The 25,747-nt window shown below is 41.8% G+C and overlaps 2 protein-coding genes across 3 annotated transcripts in view; one reads left to right on the forward strand and one right to left on the reverse strand.

The window, feature by feature from the left end:
• Positions 1–15,803, forward strand: part of atg7 (ATG7 autophagy related 7 homolog (S. cerevisiae)) — a 56,867-nt gene extending 41,064 nt beyond the window's left edge. The window contains exon 19 of the mRNA XM_034138913.1: positions 14,580–15,803. Within this exon, the coding sequence (XP_033994804.1) occupies positions 14,580–14,612 (33 nt within the window). The 3' untranslated portion in view covers positions 14,613–15,803. The remainder of the gene's footprint in view (positions 1–14,579) is intronic.
• Positions 15,804–20,188: 4,385 nt separating this feature from the next.
• vgll4b (vestigial-like family member 4b) overlaps positions 20,189–25,747 on the reverse strand; it is a 34,961-nt gene continuing 29,402 nt past the window's right edge. For both annotated transcript variants that reach the window (XM_034138786.1, XM_034138785.1), the window contains 3 exons: positions 21,753–22,029; positions 21,391–21,508; positions 20,189–20,656 (listed from right to left, as the gene is read on the reverse strand). In XM_034138786.1, the coding sequence (XP_033994677.1) occupies positions 20,400–20,656; positions 21,391–21,508; positions 21,753–22,029 (652 nt within the window). In that variant the 3' untranslated portion in view covers positions 20,189–20,399. The remainder of the gene's footprint in view (positions 20,657–21,390; positions 21,509–21,752; positions 22,030–25,747) is intronic.

Here is a 25,747-nt window from a genome sequence, read left to right on the forward strand (position 1 = left end):
CTCAACAATGGAATTATGATCGGTGGAAATGGCCATGACATGGGCCCTTTAAAGTCTTCTTTAAATATGTTTGTTGTCTACCATTTTCTTGTTCTCTGTACTTATACAATTGTAATGCAGAAGAAAACCCCAAATCATTTAATATTATTGAAAATTAGAACAAGTCTAGATAGAATTTCAGTTTGAAAGTTGTACAACAACTGACTTTATCGTGGAGCACACAGGTGACACCTGTATCCCTCTCTATACTGTTTGAAAGTTGATGAATAATTTCATTGAAATCACAGGAAGTGAATGTTATAAGCTTGTGAAGCACTCATTGTGTCCTTAATGCTCTATTGTTGCATTCAAGCTTCAAACTAACATTGGCCTGATGTATTTAAGACCAACAGTTGAGCACATCATAATGAGTGTAGTTCTAGGTCGCCATTCATTCTTAAGTAGATAGTTTAAACCCTCCAAGACGATCCATTACAGCTATTTCATCTTCAAATGTCTTTACTTTTTAATCGTTAAACAAGTAAAAGAATGTATGTGCAGACTTAACCTTGGTGTAAGGGTTTTTATGAATCCTTTCTGAATGCAAGGGTTGTTTGTTTCTTTGTTCCTGGATCTTTGATACAAAATAACTCTCCAGATGCATCAAAGACCGAGATAAGTGACTGTGTGAGTGAGTGTGTTTTGTGTGTGTGTGTTAGAGGGACTGCATGTGCATTTTTGAATCTTGCATAGCCTGATTCTGCCTGGCTGGTCATAGGTAATCTGCCCTAGAGCTCTGGCCTGAAAAAGAATACATGCACACGCACACGCACACACACACACACACACACACACACACACACACACACACACACACACACACACACACACACACACACACACACACACACACACACACACGCATGTACATCTGGCCACAATGCCAGTTCTTATCTTTTCCCCACATGGAAGACAGTGATAGCATCAAGCCTCTGGTTAATTACTCAACACAAACAGAAATGATATGGATACACGTACGCACATATGCACATTAATTCCCCATTTCTCTGACTGACTAACATTTTTGCTCGTTAGACTGGCATCATTTCCTATGAAGACATTTACAAATCCACTTTACTGACGCAATATGGTATAAATATATAATAATAAATTAGTTGACAATAGTATGGTCTATTGAGCCTCATAGTACCCAGTATGAAGTTCAAAACCTGGTGGCTGAATGCTTTTTACCCAAACTGTTTTAAATAGTTTGGGCTCGTTTGATCAACTGATCAACAGGTTTTGCATTCTCCAAATTATCTGCAACGGTTATCATTCCTGAAGTGTTCGGTTTGATTCATTCTGAAAAAAAAATAGAAATGTGTCTGTGGTTTTTCAGAGGAAAGAAGTCTGTGTAATGAAAGACTGTGACTTTCTGCTGCTCTGAGCATCAGATCAAAACATTGCCTTGACTGGTTTACTGGGCACTTTGCCGTCTTACCTCCTGTGAACTCCTCTGTCAAGTCACGTCAAGTCAGTTTAATCACAAAGCCCAATGTTACAAATCACAAATTTCCCTCAGGGGACATTGCAATCTGTACTGCATACAACACCATCTGTCCTTTTCAACCCTGTCCTTGGATAAGTGAAAAAACAACAACTGTGTGAGTTCGTATGATAGTGTGTTTCAGGGCATGTTTCTTCATAGAGATTGGTTAATTTGAATGTTATTCACTCTCAGCCCCTAGAGAACTGCATTTTTTTTACAAACAACAGATAACAAAGCAACAAACCATTTTAATTTCAAAATGGTTATTCTCTCGAAGGGTGTTTATTACATTTGAGATGGAGAGTGTATGCGTGTATATGTGTGTGTGTGTGCGCGTGTGTCTGCATATGCCCACGGGGCCCAACTAGCGTTTGATTGCGTCTCTGACCGCACGTGGCTTTGACTTTGACTCACAGCTCTAATTAAACCTAGGGCAGGTCTCAACTGGCAACACAAACACACACGCACACACAGGCACATACACACACACACAAAACCGTCAGCCTCTGAAGTTGATCTGTTATTGCCATTTGGTTAGTTGCATGCTCAAAACAGTTCATTAGGTAGAGTTTATACTGGTTGCACTGACACACACACACACACACACACACACACACACACACACACACACACACACACACACACACAGAGTAATACCTCACTGGGGCAACAGAACTAAATGCAGGCTTTGAAGAATTTTTACAGCAATTGTGATACAAAGAGACAAGTCAGCGTCTTCATCGTGTTCATAAATAAGAGTAGATGATACAAAAAATGTACGTAATTTGGAAACACTTCCAAAGCTACATGCTATGTTTCAGTATGTTATCAATTGTGCGTTTTCTTTTAACTTGTATGATAAACTGGTGTTATGAAACACTTGTATGACTCAGAAAATGTGTTGATAACCTTCCCTACTATACAGGATATGTGTCAGAGGGAAATGGGGCCAGGAAGGGTTTCAGTGGGACAGAGGAAGAGGGAAGGGAAGAGAGCGATGGGGACTGACAGATTAAGTGAGAGAAAGAGCAGGAAAGCAGAAGGAGAGAACATCTAAACTTGTGAGGAGTGAAGAGGAGTCGGGGATGTGTAAGTTGACAGTTTAAGAGCAGTACATGAAAAGTGTGGGTCTCAGTCAAGGCAAATAAGTGAACAGTTGAGAGAGAGTACTTAGAAAAGATAGTAAGCCCGAGACATTAAAAACAGGCTACATGTTCAAGGAAAAGTTAAGGCCACAGGGGGAGAGCTGTCCTAAAAAAGAGGGCGATCAGTCAGTCTGCGTCTCGGGAGAGCGACAGGCCCCAGCTGTTGCTCTGCAGGCCACCACACCCAGCCGGGAGAGACTCCATTTGTTTTTGTAGCTGGCCTCTGAGAGAAAAGAGGGAGAAAGGGGAGGTGGAGGCAGCAGCAGAGTCTGAAGGAGTACAGTTCCCTTAATGTAGGTAATAAGAGTGAGCGTTCACCTTTTATTAGGACATAGGAAGAGCTGGGAAAGGAAAGGAGGATGCTGCATCACTTCCTGGTTTGGCGTGTCTCTGTTTTGAGGTGTGGTTCCAAGGTTTTTGCTATCTGGGTCGGGTGCTGGTGCTTTGTTTGATTACCCTGAGACTCAGCAGTTTATGAAAACACAGCCAGGGGACGTGACCTCAGCTGGGACCTACAAACTAACTCTGTTCCCACCAAATCTCCTCTAACCCATCTCTCTCCTCTTCTGTCAAATCACTTTCTCCCCCGGCCCCCCTAAACCTTCACTTTCCCTCTGAGGTCCCCTCTCTATCTTCAACCTCCTGCCCCTCTCAGGCTTCAGCTCCCTTCTCCCCTGTCATTCCCCATCTCTCTTATGTCCTCTCTTACCTGCCCTCTGCTCCTGATTTTAAAAACTAAAGGAGATGGAAGAACTCACTTTTAGAATATTCTTTTTAGTTTCTTAGATCAACACTCTACATTAGATGATGTGGCTGCCTCATACCATGAAGCGCATTGCTGTCAATTTGTAAAGTTAATAACAGTTTTGCCTCCCTTTTTAGCTAATGAGTTTACTTTTTAGCCCACATTGATAGCTGGAACAGCTGGAAAGTTATTTAGATGCTATATAAACAGTGCCTTTAAAAAAAAGTATTGTATTGTCTGTAGCAAAGCTAATATATATCTCATGCATCAGGGCACTAGATCTCAATTGATAGCTCCATTAAAAACACATTTAGCACCGGGTGACATATTCCTTCATTACTTTGGACTGTAGTTCATTTTGCCTCAATCCCAAAAACATGGTGCTGATATTGTAAATATCGGCAAGAGCAACACATGCCTGATCCTCAGCTTAAAGAATTGCCTCCAAATAGCGTGATACAGTATTTTCGAGACTATTTGCTAAAGGCTTCACTGCACAACTGTTAAGTGACATTACTGAGTCTTTTTGGAGACTATATGCATTTGTAATACATCTTTCTTAGGAACCAATGGGCTTGAGGCTGAGAGCCAGAGATTTGGTAGTGAAGCCTGAAACTGTTGAGGGATTGACAGGCTTTTTCCCCCCGACTTTGAAGTACAGAATAGCCATAAACACTTTTGATTTCCGACCCCATGCTCACATCCGTTTTCCATATGTGTCTACAGCCCATATCTACCATACAGCACATTTCCGTCACATCATAAAAAGTAACAGAAAAAAAACAGGTGTCTAATATGTGAAACACAAGTACGCAGAGTGATAATGTGTGATCAAACACTTTTTATGACACACATGAAGTCCATTAAGTTTAGATGTGGGTGTATGAATCAGTTTTGTATTTAACCCAGAGAACAGGACATAAAGTGATGAGAGAGCATGTTAGTAAGGTGACCCTCCTCTTCCTGTTTCCACCCATCTCCTCTTCCTCTTCCTGCCTCCAGTCTCAGTGAATACAACGCATACTCATACGCACACACATACGCACACAGGACCGACTCAGCTGTGGCCGGTTCACTGTGTTACCCCCCGAGAGCTGTGGGCTGGAACAAAGAGGACACAAGGGAGAACACACAAGGCCGCTGCAGGAAATGGAAGGACACACTATATTTATTTGAAACACAGGAGGGGGGAAAAAGCTTCCTTAAACTTTGTAATCTCAGTACAGACAAACTTTAATAGGTAGGAACATTTTAACGTGGGAAAAAGTCTAGATTTGGCTTAGTTTTCCTCAATGTAAGGAATAGCTTGTGTGGTGCAACGTGACAGGCTGCTATGTTATGTTGGGGTTTGAGTTATGGAGGCCTTGAGTAATTTAACTCGGATTACAATGTTTTTTTGGCAGAAAAGGCATCATAAATTGCAATTTCGGGCTCTACACGATCAGCTGTATAGTAGACTAGCTGCCCTTCCTGCGAGGCCACACATTATGATTGTTGAACACATCATAAAGTAGTTATTTTCATGTGTCACGACGAATCGGACCAAGATAGATTGAGCCTATTTTTCTGAAAACTTGATCACAGACTTTCTGAATCTCAACACTTCAAAGACTGTATGTTGGTGGAAATAGTTTGTGTGTCTTGGAAGTCTAGACTTTAAAGGCTTAAACAACCTTAAGGTCTGTTACCAGTTTCAGTCGACTCCCTCTACGTCCAAAATCAGACAAACCTACAGCTTGGAATCTGGATCACACAGTCAGTCCCGACATATTGTATCCACTGAGGCATCTGGAACTACTTTATCAAATGAGTGTTTTTACTGCCAAGCAATATTAGCCAAAGCTCTGCGTATTGTGTGGAATTGTATACGCTGCCTGGAGACATTACTTTATTAAACAGAAGGCATTAGGAGCTTTAGAGTTCTTCAGTAGTATGTTTTTACTGTTGAATGGGTTTATATAGCCTGAAGTGGTAATGGGTAGAAAGAGAAAGCCTGAGAAAGCAACATGGAAAAAAGAATGACGGCCCTGTCACATGGACCTGTGTGACATAAAAGGTTTCACAATGAGAATAATAAAAACAGAGATGAAAGGGGTAGAGGACATAAACCACAACCGTTTTTTTTAAACATAGTTGTTGTTTGTAGTCATTAATTAACTTTATTAACATTGGTATCCTGGGTGGGATTGTACCATCTGCCTGTAAAATGCATTTAATTTGGCATCAAATCATATTAAATTGCTTTAATTGCACTCTATTTTGCACTCCATTACTAACAGCAGTATGTTTGTTAGGCCTGCGTAACATACATTTAAATTCTTATTATGTATCCTATTCTTATTTACTGTACTGTGGCCTATTCTTTAGTAAACATTTGGTGCTTCCTTTCACCTCTATTTTAAAACAAGATTAGAATCTGATTGATTTCAATCATTTCAGTGTACAGAGAAACGCCTAAAACCGAGTCCAAGTGCCTGCAGAGGATGAATCAATTAGAACTTTTCAAGGCAATCTGTTTTAAGAATTGTACTCGAGAAACTGTCTTTGAATCAGTGTGAGACGATGATTACTATGATATACTACAATACTAAGATTCTACAAGATAATACATTTTTTTCATTTTTTTTCATTTAATCGTTTATTTGACGAGGGACAGTTGATGAACATTTAAAACGAATAATGCTTTAAAAACGTAAACATTCCGGATTTTAGCTTTGAGCTAGTTTCCATCCGTAGTCCCTCACATACAACATTTAAGAACATGACATTTATATACATAGCAAAATAAATACATGATATGCAGAAAGAGCATGAGCAGCATATACGCATTTACCACATGGCAGTACAATGTAGCAGCTACGAAATATAAAGTGCAGGAGAAGATAAAAGGGCTACATCAAGTGCAACATGATTGTTCTTTGTCTCCACATGTATGAATGCTTTGTGCTTATGTTTGCTACATAAAGGCATGACAAATGAAAGGGACAGAGTGGAGAAACAACAAGTGTAGCTGCCTCCATACAGGGGCCCAATGATTTGTTATAGTATTTTTATTTTCTGTACGTTTCTCCCTTTTCTTCTCAATGGGTCAACGTCTAAGACACAGAGACTCAGGTTGCAGCTTCTATTATTTGTCTAACTTTGTAAGTGATTTGACCTCTTCTTACCCTTTCACCCTTGCTTTAAAAAGCCTCTGAATCCGGTGAAACCACCACGCTGCAGATTCCCGCCACGTTGTGCAGGAATGTTTGAGGGGAATTCAGGAATGTAGTGGGGAATGCAGCGTGCTTCAGCAGCAGTTGGAGTTACGTTGGGCCGCATGAGGTCATCTTCTCTGCCAAAAGTCTGTATGCAAATGCACGCATCAGCGTTTGTGTGTTACTGGAAGACAAATTAGGGGTTTAACTTTAAAATCTTACTTAATCCTAGTGTGGGAAATCAGTGTGTCATGTTCCCGTAAAAAGATCTGAATATTTATTTAACCAATTACTTCACCTGCAAGGTTTCCTATACATTGTGCAAGAGCCACAATAGATACGAAATGGAAGGCTACTGAATAATGAGGGCCTTTGGATAGACTTGTTTCCAGCTTGTTGTGAAACCCAAAATGACAAAACGACTGTTCCTGTCATTTTGGAATTACCCAGAAACGATGTTACAGCTCAATGCCTTCCCAGGTCTTTTGTAAAGGTCATTGTGCCCTCCATCAGTTTTAATGAATAGTATATCCTTTTCTTTAGTTACTACTAGACTGCTGCATATCTTACTGCAAGACATGCACTTCAGAAGATGAATAACTAAATCTACATATGAATAAAAGCCAAAGATTCATCTCCAGCACAATGCAATATTTGTAGAGGTTCAGTAGAGATGCCAGTATCAGGGCACATGTGAGGATGCCAAGATATTATATAAATGAGATTGAGAGTCTACGCCCATGATAGCAACTTTTTGGGACTGTACTCTATCTCAGTGATGCTTCGAGCTAACGTCTACATGCTAACAGGCCTAAAACGATCATTTTTAGCAGGTGTGATGTGTACCATTTCCGTTGAGCTTGTCAGCATGCTTACATTAGCTAGTTACCACTGAACACAAAATACAGCAGAGACGGAAAGTAGTTATTAGTTTTAAAGGTGTTTGGTTACAAACATAGCATTCGATTAACAGACCTAATTAAAAGTGCTCAATATGAAAGGACAGGGCATCAGTGAAAGCCACACAATTGGATAACATCCACAAAGGTTTTCTCCCGCATTCAAATGACAAAAGTGGCAAATTCTCATTAAATCCAATCTCTAGTGAACACGCACCTGTTATCCTCAGGGCTCACCTTCAATAGATGAAACTCAAGCAATTAATTTGTTTCTATCTTCGTTTGCCCACTCAAGCGTGTTTAGGTTCCAGCTAAACCAGAGAAAGAATTTTCCCTCAGACGCCCCTCAGGTGATAGAAGACCTTATCACGTCTTTTGTTCTTCAAAGAGCTGCCGTTTCACAGCTGAATACTCCTCCATACCGGAAACTGAATCCTCAGAAAGGCTACACCCAAACTACATTATTTATTCACCTCCCTGAGCTCTAAGTTCACTTGTGTGTGTCTTTGTGCGTGTGTGTGTGAGATTCATGTGTATTGTCAGGTGCGGTGTACAGGTGGATGAGTCATCATTTCAGCGAAGACAACACACACACACACACACCGACTACTGTTCAGTGTGTTTGAGTTTAACTTTACAATTTAAAATACATATACATTTTAAAAAAGCCTGATCCTAAATAATGTTAACATTTCAAAATGTAATAGGGAATAAAATATACAGAATTTTATTTTATGAGACCATCTGTCGTGTTTGAACTGTATTGGTTAGGCAGGGTAAAAAGAAGGAGTCAAGAGGAAAGACTAAGGAAGAAGAAGATGTGGAGGAAATACAACTTTTTGTTTCCTAAGTTTGAATTGTCAGTGATAAACAAACGTAAATGGAGATCTGAAGAATGAACAACTCTGGTGTATCTCAAATGTCAATTGACTTCAGAACAAGTTCCTCTCGTTGTGATGTAGCTGGGTGGGTCGTCCTCCCCCTTCAGGGTGTTAAGCCTGCCCTTGGGGGCTCTCATGCGAGGGGATGAAAGGGGAAATATGCCATCTCATTAACATAAATCCTCAAATGCATCCCCCTGGCTAACAGATGTCAGGTCATTTGTTAGAGGAAACAAACATTTCCGTAGCTGACACCCCTTGTGAAGTTTGCAGTAATTGCCCCGTGTTGATGTTTCAACAAGCTGATGATCATCAGGTTTCATCTGAAGATCAGACAGGAAGCACTTACACAGTTTAAGCTTTTCTGGATTGTAAAAGGATCAGACTGTAAAGCTGTGGTGTGAAAGATCCCTACTAACCCCGGTGACAACTATTTACAATGTTCATGATTTGCATATATCTTGAGTGAGCCATCTTAAAAGCATTTATAAAGACTGAATATCATCAACTCTCTGCCACACCAAAAATCAACCATTTCTGAACAAAGGTTAGGGTTTTATTTACTGTAGTAATGAATAAATAACTTTTTCAGACATCTTAATGTTTCCAAAATGTGATGCCAGGTTTTGAATTAAGAAGTCACAAAGGCAGACCTACTGCTATTGAAAGCTTCCACATGACTTAAAAGGCCACAGTAGTTCAAGGTTGAGTATGCATAAAGAGAGATTTATTATCTTTATTGAATTAATTAAAATAAATGTATGTGAAATGTTTGGAAGAAATATTGTTTCTTTGCAGTGCTGGGCCAATAAGAGATATCAACCCTCATACACCAACCGTTAGTCAGACCCACACTCCCCTGCTACAGTACATTTTATTTTTGTAATCACTTAACTGAATGAATGAATGTCCAGCAACACACTTGACATACAGCCTAAAAGCAACTTATAAAGTGAACTTGAATTGGACTAAAATAACAATGCCGCACAAAAATTATGATAAGATTGGTGAGAACATGTTTTAGAAGTTTCACTGTAAAAACATAAGCGACTGTGCCTCAGGCTTTAATATATGTAATTCAAATCAGTTTAAAAATCCACCAGTGATGCTGCCTCTGAAAACTGAAATCACTCATGACACTTAATGTCGTTTGCTTTTTTTTTAACTCACAAACAGAATTGTAGTATGACTGGATTTCTTCCTTTTTTCTTCAAACAGCAGCGGTGGGTTTATCCAGCAGCCATAAACCACGTCCCTCTGTGTGGTCCACTAATTGCACATCAGATGGAGCCGGTCTCCATGATGAAAGCTTGACTTTGCCCTTTGTGCTTTGGTGTCAGTTCTAATATGTGAAGCAGATGTGTGTTTAATATCAAAGCCCATCAGTGGTGGTGCTGCCTGGTTGAATGGCTGCAGGGGGAAGATCCCCACTGGGGCCACCCACACTTAGGATGTGTTCCTGTAAGTAGGCTCAGTATTTAGAATTTACTCGCCTCAAAAAAAACAATGTGCTTGCAAACTGCCTGAAAAGTTGCTTCTTGTTAAACTCTGATGCCGGAGCTAGTTTATTGTGGTTCTGCTGTCGGAAGCAGTGCTTTGACTCGAGCTTGCAGAATGATAAATATTACTGAGGACCCTCATGCTGAGGCGTGTGTTGTGTTTTTGGGGGAACAACTATCAGAGGCAGCAGAGAGTTGGCTGACTGCACCCGCCTCGGCTTCCAGCTAAAACCTCCTCTATCTGATCAGATCCCAGCCTTGTTTCAACCACTAGCCCGGATTATAGTTGTCATATCAGCCGGAGCCCAACTGATTACAAACACAAACACATTCACACAATGATTACATGCAGCTTACTGCAGGACTTTATGAAACATCCAGCAATCCTCTTTTTAACCTGCAGTGACTCAAGGTCCCGGAGTGATAAGGCTGCTTCAAAGTTAAAGATGTGTGTCCTCGATTGTGTGGCTGCCAATCCCTTTGAGGTGCTGTCATGGTGTGTGTGTGTCTGATTATGTGTGTGTGTGTGGCGTGGGGGTCCACCAGTAAGGACAGATACTGCTTAATTCAAGCTATGGTTGCAACTAACAATCAGTTTGGTGGTTTGTAATCTGTCAATGTTTTGTTTGTTGTTTTCCTCTGCACCCCCCACCCCCATGGTTCCTGTGCCGTTTACAACAATAACGGAAGATTTACCATTTGAATGTTTAATTTTTGTTATATTATGTCTTTGATTTCAGACAGAGGTAGAGCTGATTATATGTTACTTTTATTTTTGTTGGCTGAGAGGCCATTTCAGATAACCTTTTTTAGAAGCCATGAACAGTTGGCGATATATGTGAAAGTCGTTCTCACAAACAGACAGACAGACAGACAGACAGACAGACAGACAGACAGACAGACAGACAGACAGACTGCTTGTCTTGTAGTTAGATTAGATTACTTGCACTACTATGACCAGGGGCGGACTGGCCATCGGGACGAATCCCGATGGGCCGATATTATCCCCGTTGATAATATACCGAGGTGGGCCGGCGGTACCGAAGTGGGCCGGTCGAGAGTCCCGGGCTGATTTGTAGTCCCAGTCCGCCCCTGACTATGACCCTATACTGTACCAAACCATGACCGTTTATGACTTTTTTATGACATGACGACATTGAGATTACTTGTTTCTACTGAGATTAAATGATATGCCGTACTTTGATTTTTTTGACATCTTTTGTTGCATACTTTATTTTTATGACACAATATTTGCTTGTTGTCTCATGACTTTAAACATATTGTTTGCACGGCCTTGCAGAAATCAGCGTATGCATCACAGCATGAAAGGTTAATGGTTGAAAACATCCCAAGTACTCAGTCGTGCTTGAAAGAGTGTAGTAAAGTTTGTTGGCTTCAGTTTGCCCGAGCTATTCACGTTACATAAGGTCTTTCCCCCCTTTATACCCCCCCCCCCCCCCCCTTGCCCCCTCTTTCATTTTGCACAAAAGATTTCTCAAAACACACACACACACACACACACACACACACACACACACACACACACACACACACACACACACACACACACACACACACACACACACACACACACACACACACACACACACACACACCATCAGCGCGGCATGGCAGCCGTCCAGAGAGGGGCTCCAGTGTCGCTCTGTTTCAAAGAGCTCTTTGCTGTCCTTTTGAAGCTGGATCCCCGGCAGCAGTGGAGCAGAAACGGCCAGCTCTGATATGAGTTTGTGCCTCAGTCTCCACACTGTGAGAAAAGGCCTGCAGAAGTTACAATAAAGATAACAACAACACAGCCTGTTAAACTGTAGACTGTTCAGGTTAACATGCAGAACAGGTGCGACAACTTTTTGAAGAGATTTTTCTCACGCTGAGGTTATAGCTCAAATAATTTGGAACAGGAAGCCTTGTTGTTGCAACCTCCCTGGGGAAAGCAGATATTCATACTTATAAGCTTCTGACAAAAACAATGACAAACCCAACATGGTACCAAAAGCCCAGTTGAAAGACTTGATGAACTTCACAAATTTCAATCAAATCAAATACAGTAATGGCGGCTCTTGGAAAGAAAGAAAATGTATTACCCTTAACTATTTCTAAAACCACACATTGTGAAAGTGACCATATTTCAAGTTTCACATAGACTGTACTGAAGTCTTATATAAAAGAAACTGTTTCAGATTACTGACCCATTTTCTTTTCAATTCAAAGAGCAGGTTGTGTAGCCTTGTCCATGAAAGATGTTTTGCTGTAATGCATCATCCCAAAGCTCAATCTGTTTTCAGAATGGATAATGTGTTCATCTCTGTGTTGATGAGGCACACATTCAGTGAGGTTTGTACTGTTTATACTGAATTGAAGTCTTACATTGATTGCTCTGCATGAATCTGCCACATGCGTTTCCACTGTTTCAATAACTGAGAGCTCTCCATGTGTGCAGAGGCAGAGAAACAGAGCAGAAACACAAAGTGTAAGAACAATCAGTCTGGGAAATCCGGGCAATGTTTTATTTTACAGTTCTGTTGTTCTCGGATGTTTTTTGAAGTATTCAGGAACACATTTTTGTAATTTTCTACCTATTTTAGAGGCTTTCCCTGAGAGAATGGGTCCATCTCAAACTATGTCAATATGTATTATTTGGTTTTTATTGGGAACTTGCTTCTCCTTACATGACGCGATATATATACACATCATGCTCACCTGTAGACATATTTAAACGTTTGCATGTTTACCTCACATGCTGCTCAATAACCAGGAAAGTTGGCTCTGGAAAGTTGAGATTTGTATTTCTAATTAATGAGGCAAATAACCTTCTTATTAAAAGGCGACAATTATTGTCAGTTGCAGCCCCTTTTGAGTTGTTTGTCTACATGGTTTGTGAATTATTCTCTCATATGTTCTTTGTAAAGGCCTGTCAAAGAGAAACGCAATACTTTGTCTTTTTAAGTACGGGCTCCTAACAATACACCTGTCTCTGCATGCGTATTACCTGTGGAACGCACACAAACAAAACAAGTTGAAATTAATGACACTGGTATTTCAACTCTTTGAGTTGCGAAGCAGCACAATCAAAGGAATGCAGCATGTATGTGTCAAACTGTGTGTGTGTGTGTGTGTGTGTGTGTGTTGTGTGTGTGTGTGTGTGTGATGTGTGTGATGGTGTGTGTGTGTGTTGTGTGTGTGTGTGTGTTGGTGTGTGTGTGTGTGTGTGTGTGTGTGTGTTGTGTGTGTGTGTGGTGTGTGTGTGTGTGTGTGTGTGTGTGTGTGTGTGTGTGTGTGTGTGTGTGTGGTGTGTGTGTGTGTGTGTGTGTGTGTGTGTGTGTGTGTGTGTGTGTGTGTGGTGTGTGTGTGTGTGTGTGTGTGTGTGTGTGTGTGTGTGTGTGTGTGTGTGTGTGTGTGCGCGTGTATATACACACTCAGAGCCATGAGTGTGTAACATTCCAGGCAGTGTTAGAGGTATGTGAATTACGTCTTACAGAGAGAGAATGTGAGGAATCTGCTGCCATGAGAAGGCCGCTGTTGTTTACTGACACAGTAGTGAAAAGGAGTTGTGTGTGTGTGTGTGTCTCTGTGGGGGTGAGAGAGAGTCACATGCTGCTGTCACTTCCTGGTAAGAAACTTCTTAGCACTGATTGTGAGTAATTATTATCAAAGCTTTACTGTTGCGACTTACAAGCCACTTGTTTAGACGGGTCTGTGTGGTTATCTGTCGCCTCCTGTTTTTAAAATCAAATCAAACATGGTGTCTATTAGTAATCGTGTATTACATCAGTGCAGCCACTTTGACATAAAGCAGTGGCTCACTCCATTCTGAGCCTGTGTTGCTCTGCATTGTATCGTATTACGATGTCGGAGATTTGTACTTAATATTTCTGGTTACTCAGTTTTTATTTATGCATAGAAATGAAGTCAAAACAACTTGAAACAGCTGTTATTGCCATGCTAATGATACATGATGACTGTTACATTCATACTGTACAGACATCAGACATCTGAAGGTCACCTATTATGCAAAATCCACTTTTTCACGTCTTTTATACATAAACATGTGTCCCCTCTGTGTAAAGAGATTTGGAACGTTTCAGGAAAAAATATTCTCTCTTTCTCTCCTGATCCATTTATATAAAAACTGGTCTGAAAATCAGCAGATTTTGGACATTTTGTGACGTCACAATGTTTTTGTTGGGTTGTGTAACCATTAGCCAATCACCAACCAAGGTAACACCCCCCCACCTTATCACCTGAATCTCCTCCTAGAGCACCATTGTGTTTTATTAAACCAAACATCTTGAGAGGGGCGTAGGGGGGGGGGGGGGGGGGGGGGGGGGGGGGGGGGGTGGAAGTTCATTTGAATTTAAAGCTACAGATACAGAATCAGCACTTTTGAAACAGAGGGGTTTATGGGATGCTACAATGCATGATCTGTTTGGTATTTTAAGCCAAACATTTCAGAGACATGTTTTTTGTATATCTGAGACCTATAATATATTGTAGAAAAATACTATAATATGGGACCTTTACTCACTGAGCAAACTGCACTGAAGACTGTAAGATGCAGCTAAAAGCCCCAGAAAGAACCTTGAGTTAGGACTGTTTAGTCGAACATTGTTTTGTAGACAAAACTTCCATTAATTTGTTTCTTTCTCTGTTGTGTCTTTCCTCCTTAGATTTGGGATATGAGCGACGATGAGAGCATCTGAAGGACTGGAGAAACAAACCCTGACCCCCCCCCCCGAACCCCGATCCTTCAGCTTCTGTCTGCTTTGGGTTTTTTTGGATGCATATTTACAAATGAAAAGGGCTTTGCGGGTGACAGTAGATACACAGATCAAACTCAAACCAAGCTAACCTACCAGGAATGCAGCTAAAATAAAAGCTATACAATTCCTATTAGATCATTTGGATTCACGAGTAATATGGTTACAATTATAAACAATAAAAGATGAACTGCTAAAGTATTCAGTGAATTTCTGTTTTTCACTTTTACGTCAGTTCATTTTTCACTTTGTGAGTATTAAGGTGTTGTATTTAAGGGAGAATGTAGTTGTTCCTATCTCTTCATGGTGTGTTATCAGTCGCATTCACTCAATGTTTACCTGAGACAAAACACAACAAAACACTTGTATTAATGGACTTCATTTTTGTCTTTAAAAAAACCTCACTGAATAGACCCAGGTTCAATCCCCCCCACCGTCTCTCCATCAACACATTTAATGGGTTTGCTGTGTCCTTTGGCAAGACGTTGACTAACAACATCTGCTCGCTCGCTCACTCAAGAGTGCTTCAGATTGATTATGAAATTACAAAAACACAGTTGACAACTCAGCAAATCCATCCATCTCCCCGTGTGTTTACTGGAGACTGTGATACATACAGTGCAGTTCATAATAAAACCAGCTCACAGATGTTACTGTGCAACTGATGTGGAAACTGTTTACTGTTGCTGTAGACAACCTGGAAGCTAAAACTGCACAGTTTAATATAAAAGAGCCGACGGACAAACTGAAGGTCTGTTAGTGTTGACGCTTGCATGTCTTTATCTGTTGCTTTTCTTACTGCTGTGTGATATTTCTCTGTACTGATTAGATGTATGTTACTTTCAGTGTGACGACATGTCAACAGCTGCCTTGATATGTATGGAAGATAATAAGTGCAATGTGAGAAAAATGGGACCTTCGTTTCAGAATTTGAAAAGTGATGTCAGAATTGAGAGAAAAATACAATTCCGGGATCAACCTGACCTCAGACTTTTTCCTGTTATGAATTTCTCAGAATTGAGATGGCATTTATGATTCTGACTTGGTTTTCAATGTTCTATTCTCAGAGTTGTTTTTGTCATGCTTTTTTTCTTCTGTAAGTATATAACCAATGAATAAATGGTCTCTTTATTATTTGTTCTTCTGTGAATTTAATGTTGCAATGAAAATATTGGTTTGTGTGAAAGGTTTGTATTATATTTGCTCATTGTAGCTGCATCTTCCCATTGTCTTTCCTAGCATATGATAACACACACACACACACACACACAGTGACGGGGGCCCACACAGTCAGACAGTGGTTTAAAAGCACTTTATTGTTCATCAAGGCTACTTTACGTACAAAAAAGGTGGCCTGCCAAAACCTTTTTAGTAGAGACACAGAGCCACAAATCGACTGTAGTTTACTTGATACAATTTTTTTTTTTACAGTTCAGAGTATTACTACCACTAAGTACATGCTACTTCCACTTCAAAAAGGACCAGGAAATTGTGGTACAGCCAAAGTAAAGACCAACCCCTCTTTGATTTATCTGCACAATTTTCATGTTGTTCACTTGGTTACAGATCAAAATGGCCTCCACAGATGGGAAATGTCACATCAGATACAAGGGTGATGAACCAAAGCCTATTTTCAGACATGCAGACGATGAACTTGAGCACAACAAAAAGTATGAAAATGCAGTCAGGATTTTCACCGGTTCAGAATTCTGATTTCAGTGAAAAGCCAATCTGTGTTATCAAATGGACTGATGGTTCTCATTTGTAGTTCAGTTCCCATCTGTAGATCTAAAACATCATCAAAATACCTTCAAAACCCAACATTTATAACCCTTACAAGCATATGTGGAAAACGTACTCGCCTGCTAGCCCATCACAATGTTGTTGTTATTATCTTTTCAATAGTTAAATGGAAATGGCCGGCAAGGCTCAATGGGCTAGTGGCAGGGTTATGTTCAATAGGCCTCTAAAAGGACAATCTCTTTTGTTCGGATGTCTCTGGAGTCACATGATCGAACACAAGTTAAATGATTGCAGGACATTGCAATGGAAGTAGCGATTGTCCCCGACACACCAGTGGCCTTATTGTGGTTTCATACGTTTACTGTGTTCCTGCACTTGAACCTTTACTCTAACAAGACAAACTCTATAAACAAAAAAGATCAACTTTTTTCACAAAAAAGAAAATGCAATGATTACAATATAAGGACAGGAAAAAAACAACAATTAAATAGCTACATATCATTAACAAATTAATTGTTCCTCAAAAAATACCTACGATTTTTTTCTCTGTACATTCCTTACGCACAGCGTAATGATGGTCTTATAGTTACCTATTATAAAAAAAGTATTTTTTTATTAAGTGATTTTCCTACAGTGTGTAGGGAGTGTGTGCCGAAGCAAAGAGAGAGCCTCCTACCTACAGGGTGGTAGTGAAATAATAAGGAGAAAGAAAAATAGAAAAACAAAATCCTCTAGACAATGAGCCCTTTTCCCTCGTGTTTTCTCACATGTTGCTTTCTACATCAAATATAAATCTGCTGAATCTGAGTGGGGGAGGGGCGTCACTGTGAGACCCTCAGTGGCAGCTGAACATCTCCTGGCTCACAGGTCGTGCTTACAGAAGCTCAGCTCCTGAAGCCCTGCTCCTCCCCGCTAAACATCTCCATCCAAACTCTGAAGCTGTCACAGAAAGCACATTTAGACTAAGAGTACTTTTGGAAATGATTCCACTGGGAGTCTCATTCTGATCGAACATGCTGGAAATCTCAATCTGATTCTACAACTGTCATTGTCAGTTTGCTTCAGTCTAGGATGGAATGTGTGGTCATTCTAGAACATGGGAGAAAGAGTACTTAACTGTGGTCACGGTCATTTTGATAAAGTATGAAGATGAGTACATCCATCACCAACACATATGAACCGCGTCACCTTTCAGCCTCAGCGCAGAGACATGAAATAATTCTGTTCTTTGCTGCAGTATGACTCACATCAATGTCTATTGTTACGGCCTCAGTATATTCTATGCTCCCAATGTTCTCAAAAAGGTTGTCTGTCTTTGAAAAACAAATGCTTATTTCTCCTTTTATTATCACATCAATTGTAACTCCGGGAAAGTGTCCGAAACCCAGTTGGCCGTGGCTGTTCTGAGCTCTGTCTGTTGATAAGGAGATACTGAGGCCTGTACTAAGTTCCCTATAGGAGGAATGTATGCCACCTTGGCGCAGGCTCTTCAACAGTCAAATGATTTGTGTCTCAACTGCAGCAGTCTAGCTTAACTGCAGATACAATACAAGGTTGTTCAAAAATGAAAGCATTGAATTAAAAAAGATCTGGACACCAAGTCAGGACAGAAAAGAGTCAACTGGTGAAGTATTAGAGCTGTGAGATCCGAATGTATCTAATTAACGTTTGTTTTAGCTCTTAAACATTAATAAGCTCTTACTATACACGATACCCTGTTACTTGAAAGCATCATCGCATGCAAGACTATTCTGTATTAAGTACTTTTAGTAATGCAGCAGCAATGGGAGTTACGGCTGGTACCGAGGTGGTGACTTTAAAGATGACACAGACTCATAAGAGTACATTTTATCTCAGGCTGCAGATGCTTTTCAGGAGAACAAGGCCTAGTTGACTATTTTTTGCTTATTTGGTGTCTCAGATCTGTCATGCTGAAGGTTGTAGCATCCTGTACCACCGATGGATCAACATCTTAAGAAAACCTTTATGGGCTGCGTATCCCGAAAGCCATCTCAACACCAGGAAGATCTCCGCTCTGCTGCGCGAGCGACTGATCGGTAGCGGCGCTGAGAACGTTTTCGAGAAGCGCAGCTCTCATCGTTACACAGAGCCTGTCCGGCTATAGATGATTGTTACCATACTGATATTAATGGAAAACAAAAAAATACAAAATTGTCATAATAACAATAATAATATGGAGTACGACTGACCCAGCAGTGAGTGTATAGTGTCTATGTCCGTTACTGACATCGAAAGAAGTAACAACTAACGTCTGAATGAAAAGGCTAATAGTAGTTAGGATTGAAATGCGGCTTAAAAACATTAATAGATACCAGCTATTAAAAAACAAAACAATAAAAAACATGCATCCGTAAAAAGCATTAGTTTACCCTTCAAACCTTTGCAGAAATAGACCAAACCACAGGGTGTAGGAGAGGGAGGGGTAGCAGGGCGTACGTCAAATATAATTACAACACCCGTGTTCAAAGAGACACAAAAACAAAGGTGTGTGTGAAGAGATCGAAATAATCTTCTCTCCCCCGGTCCAGAAACCAGACTTTCCCCCCCCCTCCCCCCAAACCACAAAGTGACATGCAGCGTCATCTATCCCCTCATCACTGTCAGCAGTTAAGCCAGTGGAACACATCAAAGCTCATTGTTCAGCTACACTGACTCTGGTACAGCTGTGTTTCAGCCCTGAGCTGCTCTCATAATGCCTGTGATGTCCATCCACACCGCACTTCACTGATCCCATAACCTGCCTGTGCTTGCAACTATTTGGCACCATTACCAATAATAAGCATGAAGCAGTTTACACCTGACGTTGTTTTGCTTAACTTCTTTTACTATGCAAGCGTGTGTTTGTAGTTAACAGCTACACTTAACATGCTTTGATGTGACCACATTTGCTTCATATTGGAGCCACATTTGTGTTACTAAGGACATTTGTGTTACTAAGGACATCTCTAACATGTTATACTGCCCAACCCCACTACTATGCATTTTCCATTAAACAAAAGCATAAAAATGCTGCTTTAAATGTCGTGCCAGGCCCAGGGTGAGAATATTGCCAGCTAGTTTTCAGATAAACTGTTGTTGAAATCTAATGGAGTTTCCTACTTAAGCAGGATTACAGCAGACTGTGTCAAATCAGCGTAATCAGCCCCATTAAAACCTTGATGTGTCACTCTTTACCCTCTATGGCAGCAGTGCAAGCTAAATCGATCAGCTAAGTATTCATACAGTAACAACACCAGCACAGCACACACAGGGCAGAGGGAGAGAAGGATAGTGAGAGGATGAAAAGAAATACATGATGGCTTCTTGTTGTTTTGATTTCGAGGTGGGCGTTCATAAACATCGTCGTGTGAGGTTTCTTTGGTAGCACAGTGGGGTGGTTTGTGATTACTTTTCTCCAAAGTGTTCTCTTTTCTCCAAAAGTCGGGCATCTCATAACGCAAAAAGCAGTACACAAAACTACTGTTAAAGAAACAAACAAACAGAATAAAGAAGAAAAATTAATAATTAAAACATCGCCTTTCTCCTCTCTTTATGTACATAAAACTACAGACTCTTCGCTCAGCTCCAAGCTCGACATGCAGAGATGATGAATGATTGGACGGAGCAGCTTGATGCTCCGGTCGAGTCCCAAAGTCCAACCTCATCACTCATTATTGTCTGGCGTTACGACCAGAAGACAGAAGGGGGGGGGGGGGGGGGGGGGGGGGGGGGTGGGGGGGGGGAGGGGGGGGGGGGGGGGGGGGGGGGGGGGGGAGGAAACGGCTGTGTTGTTATTGCTTGATTCTCTATGAGTGCATAGAGAGCGAAAGAGCAGACTTGAGGGTTTTTTCGATGAGTTTAGCAGACCAGCAGGCAGGCACTCCCTCTGGGATGCTGGTGACAGAACAAAGTGACAAGGGCGTGGGTTTTGGAGCCGGGATGATCGGGGGGAAGAGAAGGACAAATCCCTCTGAAACCCCGCCTCCTTCAGGAGACCACAGAAGGGGAGTGGTTGTGATTGACCATGTGGCTGTCGGGGGAGGAGTTTGGGCTGCTGCCGGACGACGAGGGGCTCCCCTTGTTTTTAATCTGCAGCCAGGTCTCGCCCAGCGCCTTGGCGAAGTGGTCGTCCACCGAGCCGGTGATGGACACAGAGTTGGAGGCGGTGGGCTCGGGCTCCTTGTAGTTCTTACCGAGACTGCGGCGGAAGTGCTCCTCAATCACCGGGTCGCAGGCTGTATTGGCTGAAACAGAGAGGATAGGAATAGGAAAGAGTTTTTAGTTCCCATAATAAAAACAGAAACATCTCTTAAACTCACTAATATAAAGTTTTTTTTTTTGCCAAGCATCGGTTCAAACACTTCTAATGAGCATTTGAAGTCAACGGAAAACTCAGACACTCGGTTCCACTTTCTCATTGCGTTTTTTATTTATTTTAAATCACCGTTTTAAATGTCATTGTTAACCTCAATGAGATCATAGGGATTTCACTAAGATCATAAAAATGACCACAGTTGAGTGAAGCCACGGGAAACATGACCGACACACACAGCAGGCGGGACGAATAAAGCAGACGTGTTTGGCTGAAGCCTCGAGTGACGAGATAACAGACGAGGTGATAAATAAAGAGTGTTGAAGCCTCCGAGACTCGCTGACTGAGAGCTGGGAGGATTTTTTTTTTTAGCATCACTAATTTTAGTAAGTCCGTCTGAATGTTAGACGGAGTATAAGCGGTTGTGTTTTGTCTGGAGGCTGATTTGCACTTGTGAAAAGGATTCCAACAAAGTGCACCGTATGGAAAACTATGATTTGAGGGACATATGTGCCCAGTACTTCATAACAATCAATGGATTACAGAGGTTTGTCCACCCCTCACGGTCTTTCTACAATAACCCTAAGTACTGAATCAATTAATACACTAGCATTTAGAGAAAAGTAGCATGTCATGTGTCTCTCTTTCTGCTGTGTCTGGACTCACTGTTGATTCTCCTGTAGTTGTTAGCCAGGCTTGAGCAGCCGTTGTGGGAGACTGGACAGTGAGACAGGTTGCAGTTGCGGTTGTTGGCTGGGGCGCATGTGATCACTGAAGGACGATTCTGAAACACAAAGTATTGGGACATATTCAAGCAAAGAAAACGGACCAAAGGAAGGTGGAATGATAAATTGACCACAAGGGTTTGAAAATAGAACATCTATTCTCCCCACCATCCAAGGAGACTGGCTAATGAAAGCACACTGCTTAAATCTAGTGGGGGCTCTACATGGGTTGAGGTTTTACCCAACAATTTGAAAAAGATGTAGTCTGGTGCTCGAAACAGAGAAACAGGAAGTGCGGGTTACCTGCTGGCGTTCCACGGCGCTGACAGCGTGCGGCACGGTTGCCATAGCTGCCGTGCTGCTGCGTGCAGACTCCACCATGCTGTTTTTGGTGAGCGCCAGCGGCTGGTCCATCCCGGCTAAGCTAGCCAGATGGTGGTGGTGGTGGTGGTGGTGGTGGGCATGGCTGTAAAGGTGGTTGCCGTGGACTCCCAGAGCGCTGGGCACCATCACGCGCTCGATGGGGCTCCGGCTCTGGTCCTTGGACATGGGGGAGCTGCGGTAGTCTCCATTGGGTTTCCTGGAGGACAGAGGGACAGAAAGAGGAACATTATTGAACTGCTTTCCATTTCCTCTCACTCTGATTTGATTAGAAATGCGCATTTAAAATATTTGTAGTTTACTGAGATGGCCCCTTATCAAATGTTTTTAAAACAGAACTCTCTGTGTTAGGGATGAGCTCAATACAAAAATAAAACAGCAGACTGGTGGCAGATCGTGTATCTAATGGAAAAGATGAGTGTGAAGAAAGGAATAAAGGCAGGTAGAAAGGGGCTCCGAGAAAGGGTTGAGGGCAAAGAGAGGTAAGCTAAACAAAAGACTGATTGTAAATGGTACACACACACAGACACACACACACTCACTTTTCAGATTGCTGTAGGGTCTGATAAGACTATTTTGTACAAGCACATGCTCTCTCTCACGCACACACAATGTTTGCTGTTAATGAAGGAGGAAGGAACACTCCTAACTTTATCCAACATGGATGGGCTCCAAATGTCTCCCTGCACAGAGGGGCAAACAGGCACAAAGTTCAAAGCTGTGGAGTGGTTTCCTCAGAACAGCGTATCAGCTTTATCTCCCCAGTGAGCATGAAACCCAGCTGCAATCACTGCTGTCCAATGAAAACACTCGGAAAATCCAGCAGGGCTCCTACAGCACAGACACATGCAGAGGAGTTGCCTCTATCTGCATCTCAACACACTTTCATTTGCTAAAGTTGATACAGCATCCATATAACCATTTGTTTTTTACTCTACAACCACGAGCTGAATACTAAAAGTAAAAAAAAAGTTAGGTTGCCACACAGTTTCCATATGAAAGAGTTTTATTTCCCACCACAACAAAATCCCCCTCTCCAATCTGTGAGCTCATATTTTAATCATTGAAAAAGCAGCGATAAGGGGTAAGAGATTAAAGTAACGACAGTTTGACAAAACACAGATTTCGGCCTCTTTTTTCTCCAGCTCCCAGCTCTAATGAAAAAGACTTTGAAATGTTTGATTTGTAGAGAACTGGCGGCGCCTGATACCGTGCGCCATTGCTTCCAGTTTAACAGTAGCAATTATTTTGCTCAGTGCGTCAAATGTGGTCTGCGTTCTGTACGTGTTCAACTGTGTATTACACCCTGGCTGCAGCTCCACGCCCCTCCTACAGTTTGAGGCCCAGTTTCAGGGAGCAAGATTTATTGCACTCGCCTCCTACTATCTCTCCTTTTCTCCAACCTCAAAGCCACATGCATAACGACACAGCCATTCACAAATTAGAACTCACCGACTTCCTACTTCCTACACCGACATAAACACTTTACATACACACAAAAGCCTCCATTTGGAAAACAAAACAACGGTACATTGTACTATAAATAATAAGCTGCACTCAAAAATACAGGAAATGCCCTCTTTGTGCTTCAACAGATACTGTGTGGGGGCTCCAGAAAAAGCCTGAATGTGAATGCAAGAGTGAAAAAGCTGCAGCAGTTTTTTTTATTTTAATTTTTTTGTTTCGATGCAAGACGAGAAGTTCAGGCAAACAGTTGTAGATCCATGTGACCAGGCAACCGGACTGCTGGGTCAAGCATCTGGAACCCACAGCAGCGTCCTCCACAAATAAATAGTCTCCACAGAATACAGAGAGGGAGAGAGGAAGAGCTGCCGAGAGGCGGGGGGGGGCTGCATGTGAATGGTCCGGACCTCTACTATAAGAAAGAGCGAGGTCGATAGTTTCCTTCGTTTGTGCCGAGCTTACATTAGCAGAGACCCCCCTTTTCTTTTTACTCTCTTTGTCTTTCTTTCTCTTTTTTCCTCACAATCCGCAGCAAACTTCCTGAGGGTTAAAGAGGGAGAGACTTGGCAGCGCTTTTAGAAACCCTGGCCAACCGCTCGCCAACAGGCTCCAATGTTTTCCCATAGTAGCATCAGTTATCTGTCTCGGAAAGTCAATAAATAACGGCCTTGTGGAGTCAAACAGGTAAATATAATGAATTTGTTGTTTTAAATATTTGTATAGAACAAATTAACTTTTGTAACCTCCTGTAAAACTCTGTTATCGTCAAATATAAACAACCAGCAGATTACTTTAGAGGCAAACGGATAATAAAGCTCTCCTTCTCAGCAGCTGGGTATTGAGTTAGATTGTGGAAGTTGTTCCAAACTTTAATCATTGCCAAGGAGCAGGCATGCCCCACATCCTCACACAAGAGGGGCCGTTGCAGGAGCCAGTGAACAGGATCAACAAATCCGACCAATGAATGGCGTAGCTGTCGAATCCACCGCCGTCCCCGCCCCTCCTCGCCTGATTGCCCACCAAACCCTGGACCGCAGTTCATGCCAGGAATCGGGCATTCAAACCCGACCCCGAGTCTTTGTCTCTCATACTCACCTCTCAATTATGGTTAGGGTCGCAGCTGGGGAGAGAGGGAGAGGGCGGACAGCGAGGGAGACGCATGTGGGCATACGGGTGGTAACAAGGCTAGAGCTGAAGGGAGAGGGGGTGCCATGTCTGGGGCTGGAGGAGAGGATGAGAGCTAAAAGTGGGACAGGCAGAGAGAGGGGGGAGCGGGGCAACCTTTAAAAAGTAAAGAACTCTTGGATTTGGCCCCTACAAGAGGACACGAAGTGAATAAAAGGAGTGGGGACGAGGTTGGGGACGCAGCTGAATCTTATTTCACAATAAATGTTCACAGGGTAACTTAATACTTTCAGATCGAGCATCAATATGGAGCAAGACCCACGCTGAGGAGGGGGCAGACAGAGAAGCTCAGATATAATGATGCTGGTATAGATTTTAGAGAAATGACTCAAATATACAGAAACCACCAGCACTCTGACTGCAGGTACGGTACAACTCCTAACCTCGCTTTGGTCCGTCTTCTTTACTTGAATATTTGCAAGGTTTCTCCCACCGGTTTGTTTTCATAATGAGAACCGTGTGACTGAAATCAGGATAGATATTTTGACACAATGGAATAAAGAGCATTTTCTATTTGATTCTATTTGACAAGAGCCTGGGTTTTGTGTAGCCTGGCATTAGTGGTGGTCACTGTGGTTGAGATTCACTGGAATATCCCATCATTTAAAAGTTAGAGAGTCCAACCCTCAATACATCAATGATGGTCATATATCTTAAACAATATTACACCACTCTGATCTGTCATTAAGTCCAGCCTTTTGAGTAACCCTTCACATGACACCCTGTCTTCAAGTTAACCTCAAGTTAAAGATCATGACTGCGATCATGTTTGAGTGACTTGAGTGAACAAAACACAGTCAGCCCTGTGAAGTGTTTCTTAAAACAAGCCGCTTTCTTTGAGCTAACTTGTCCAATTGTCAAAATGGAAAGTGAGTCAAACAAATAAACCCATAACTTTAAAATGATGGTTGAGTTTTCCAGGTTTAGCTTTATAGTAGACTGCCAATGTGGTGAGTTAGCTATATTTTACTTTGAGGCAAAGATACAGGAGCTATAAAAGTTCCACGCCTTTTCTCACAATTGTCCTCTAGTCTTTTAGAGAAAACCTCACTGTAAATCTTTAGTCGGGACGAGGTTCATATGCTACTCCTTTAAGAGATAAAGAGTGAGCAAGAACAGAGAGAGAGAGAGAGAGAGAGAGAGAGAGAGAGAGAGAGAGAGAGAGAGAGAGAGCGGAGAGGAGAGAGCCGAAGATAGCGAAGAGGAGAGCGAGAGAGAGCGAGAGAGAGCGAGAGAGAGAGAGAGAGAGAGAGAGAGAGGGAGAGAGA

This window comes from Trematomus bernacchii, unplaced genomic scaffold (assembly GCF_902827165.1).
Source record: "Trematomus bernacchii unplaced genomic scaffold, fTreBer1.1, whole genome shotgun sequence".
In the NCBI taxonomy this organism is placed as follows: Eukaryota; Metazoa; Chordata; class Actinopteri; order Perciformes; family Nototheniidae; genus Trematomus; species Trematomus bernacchii.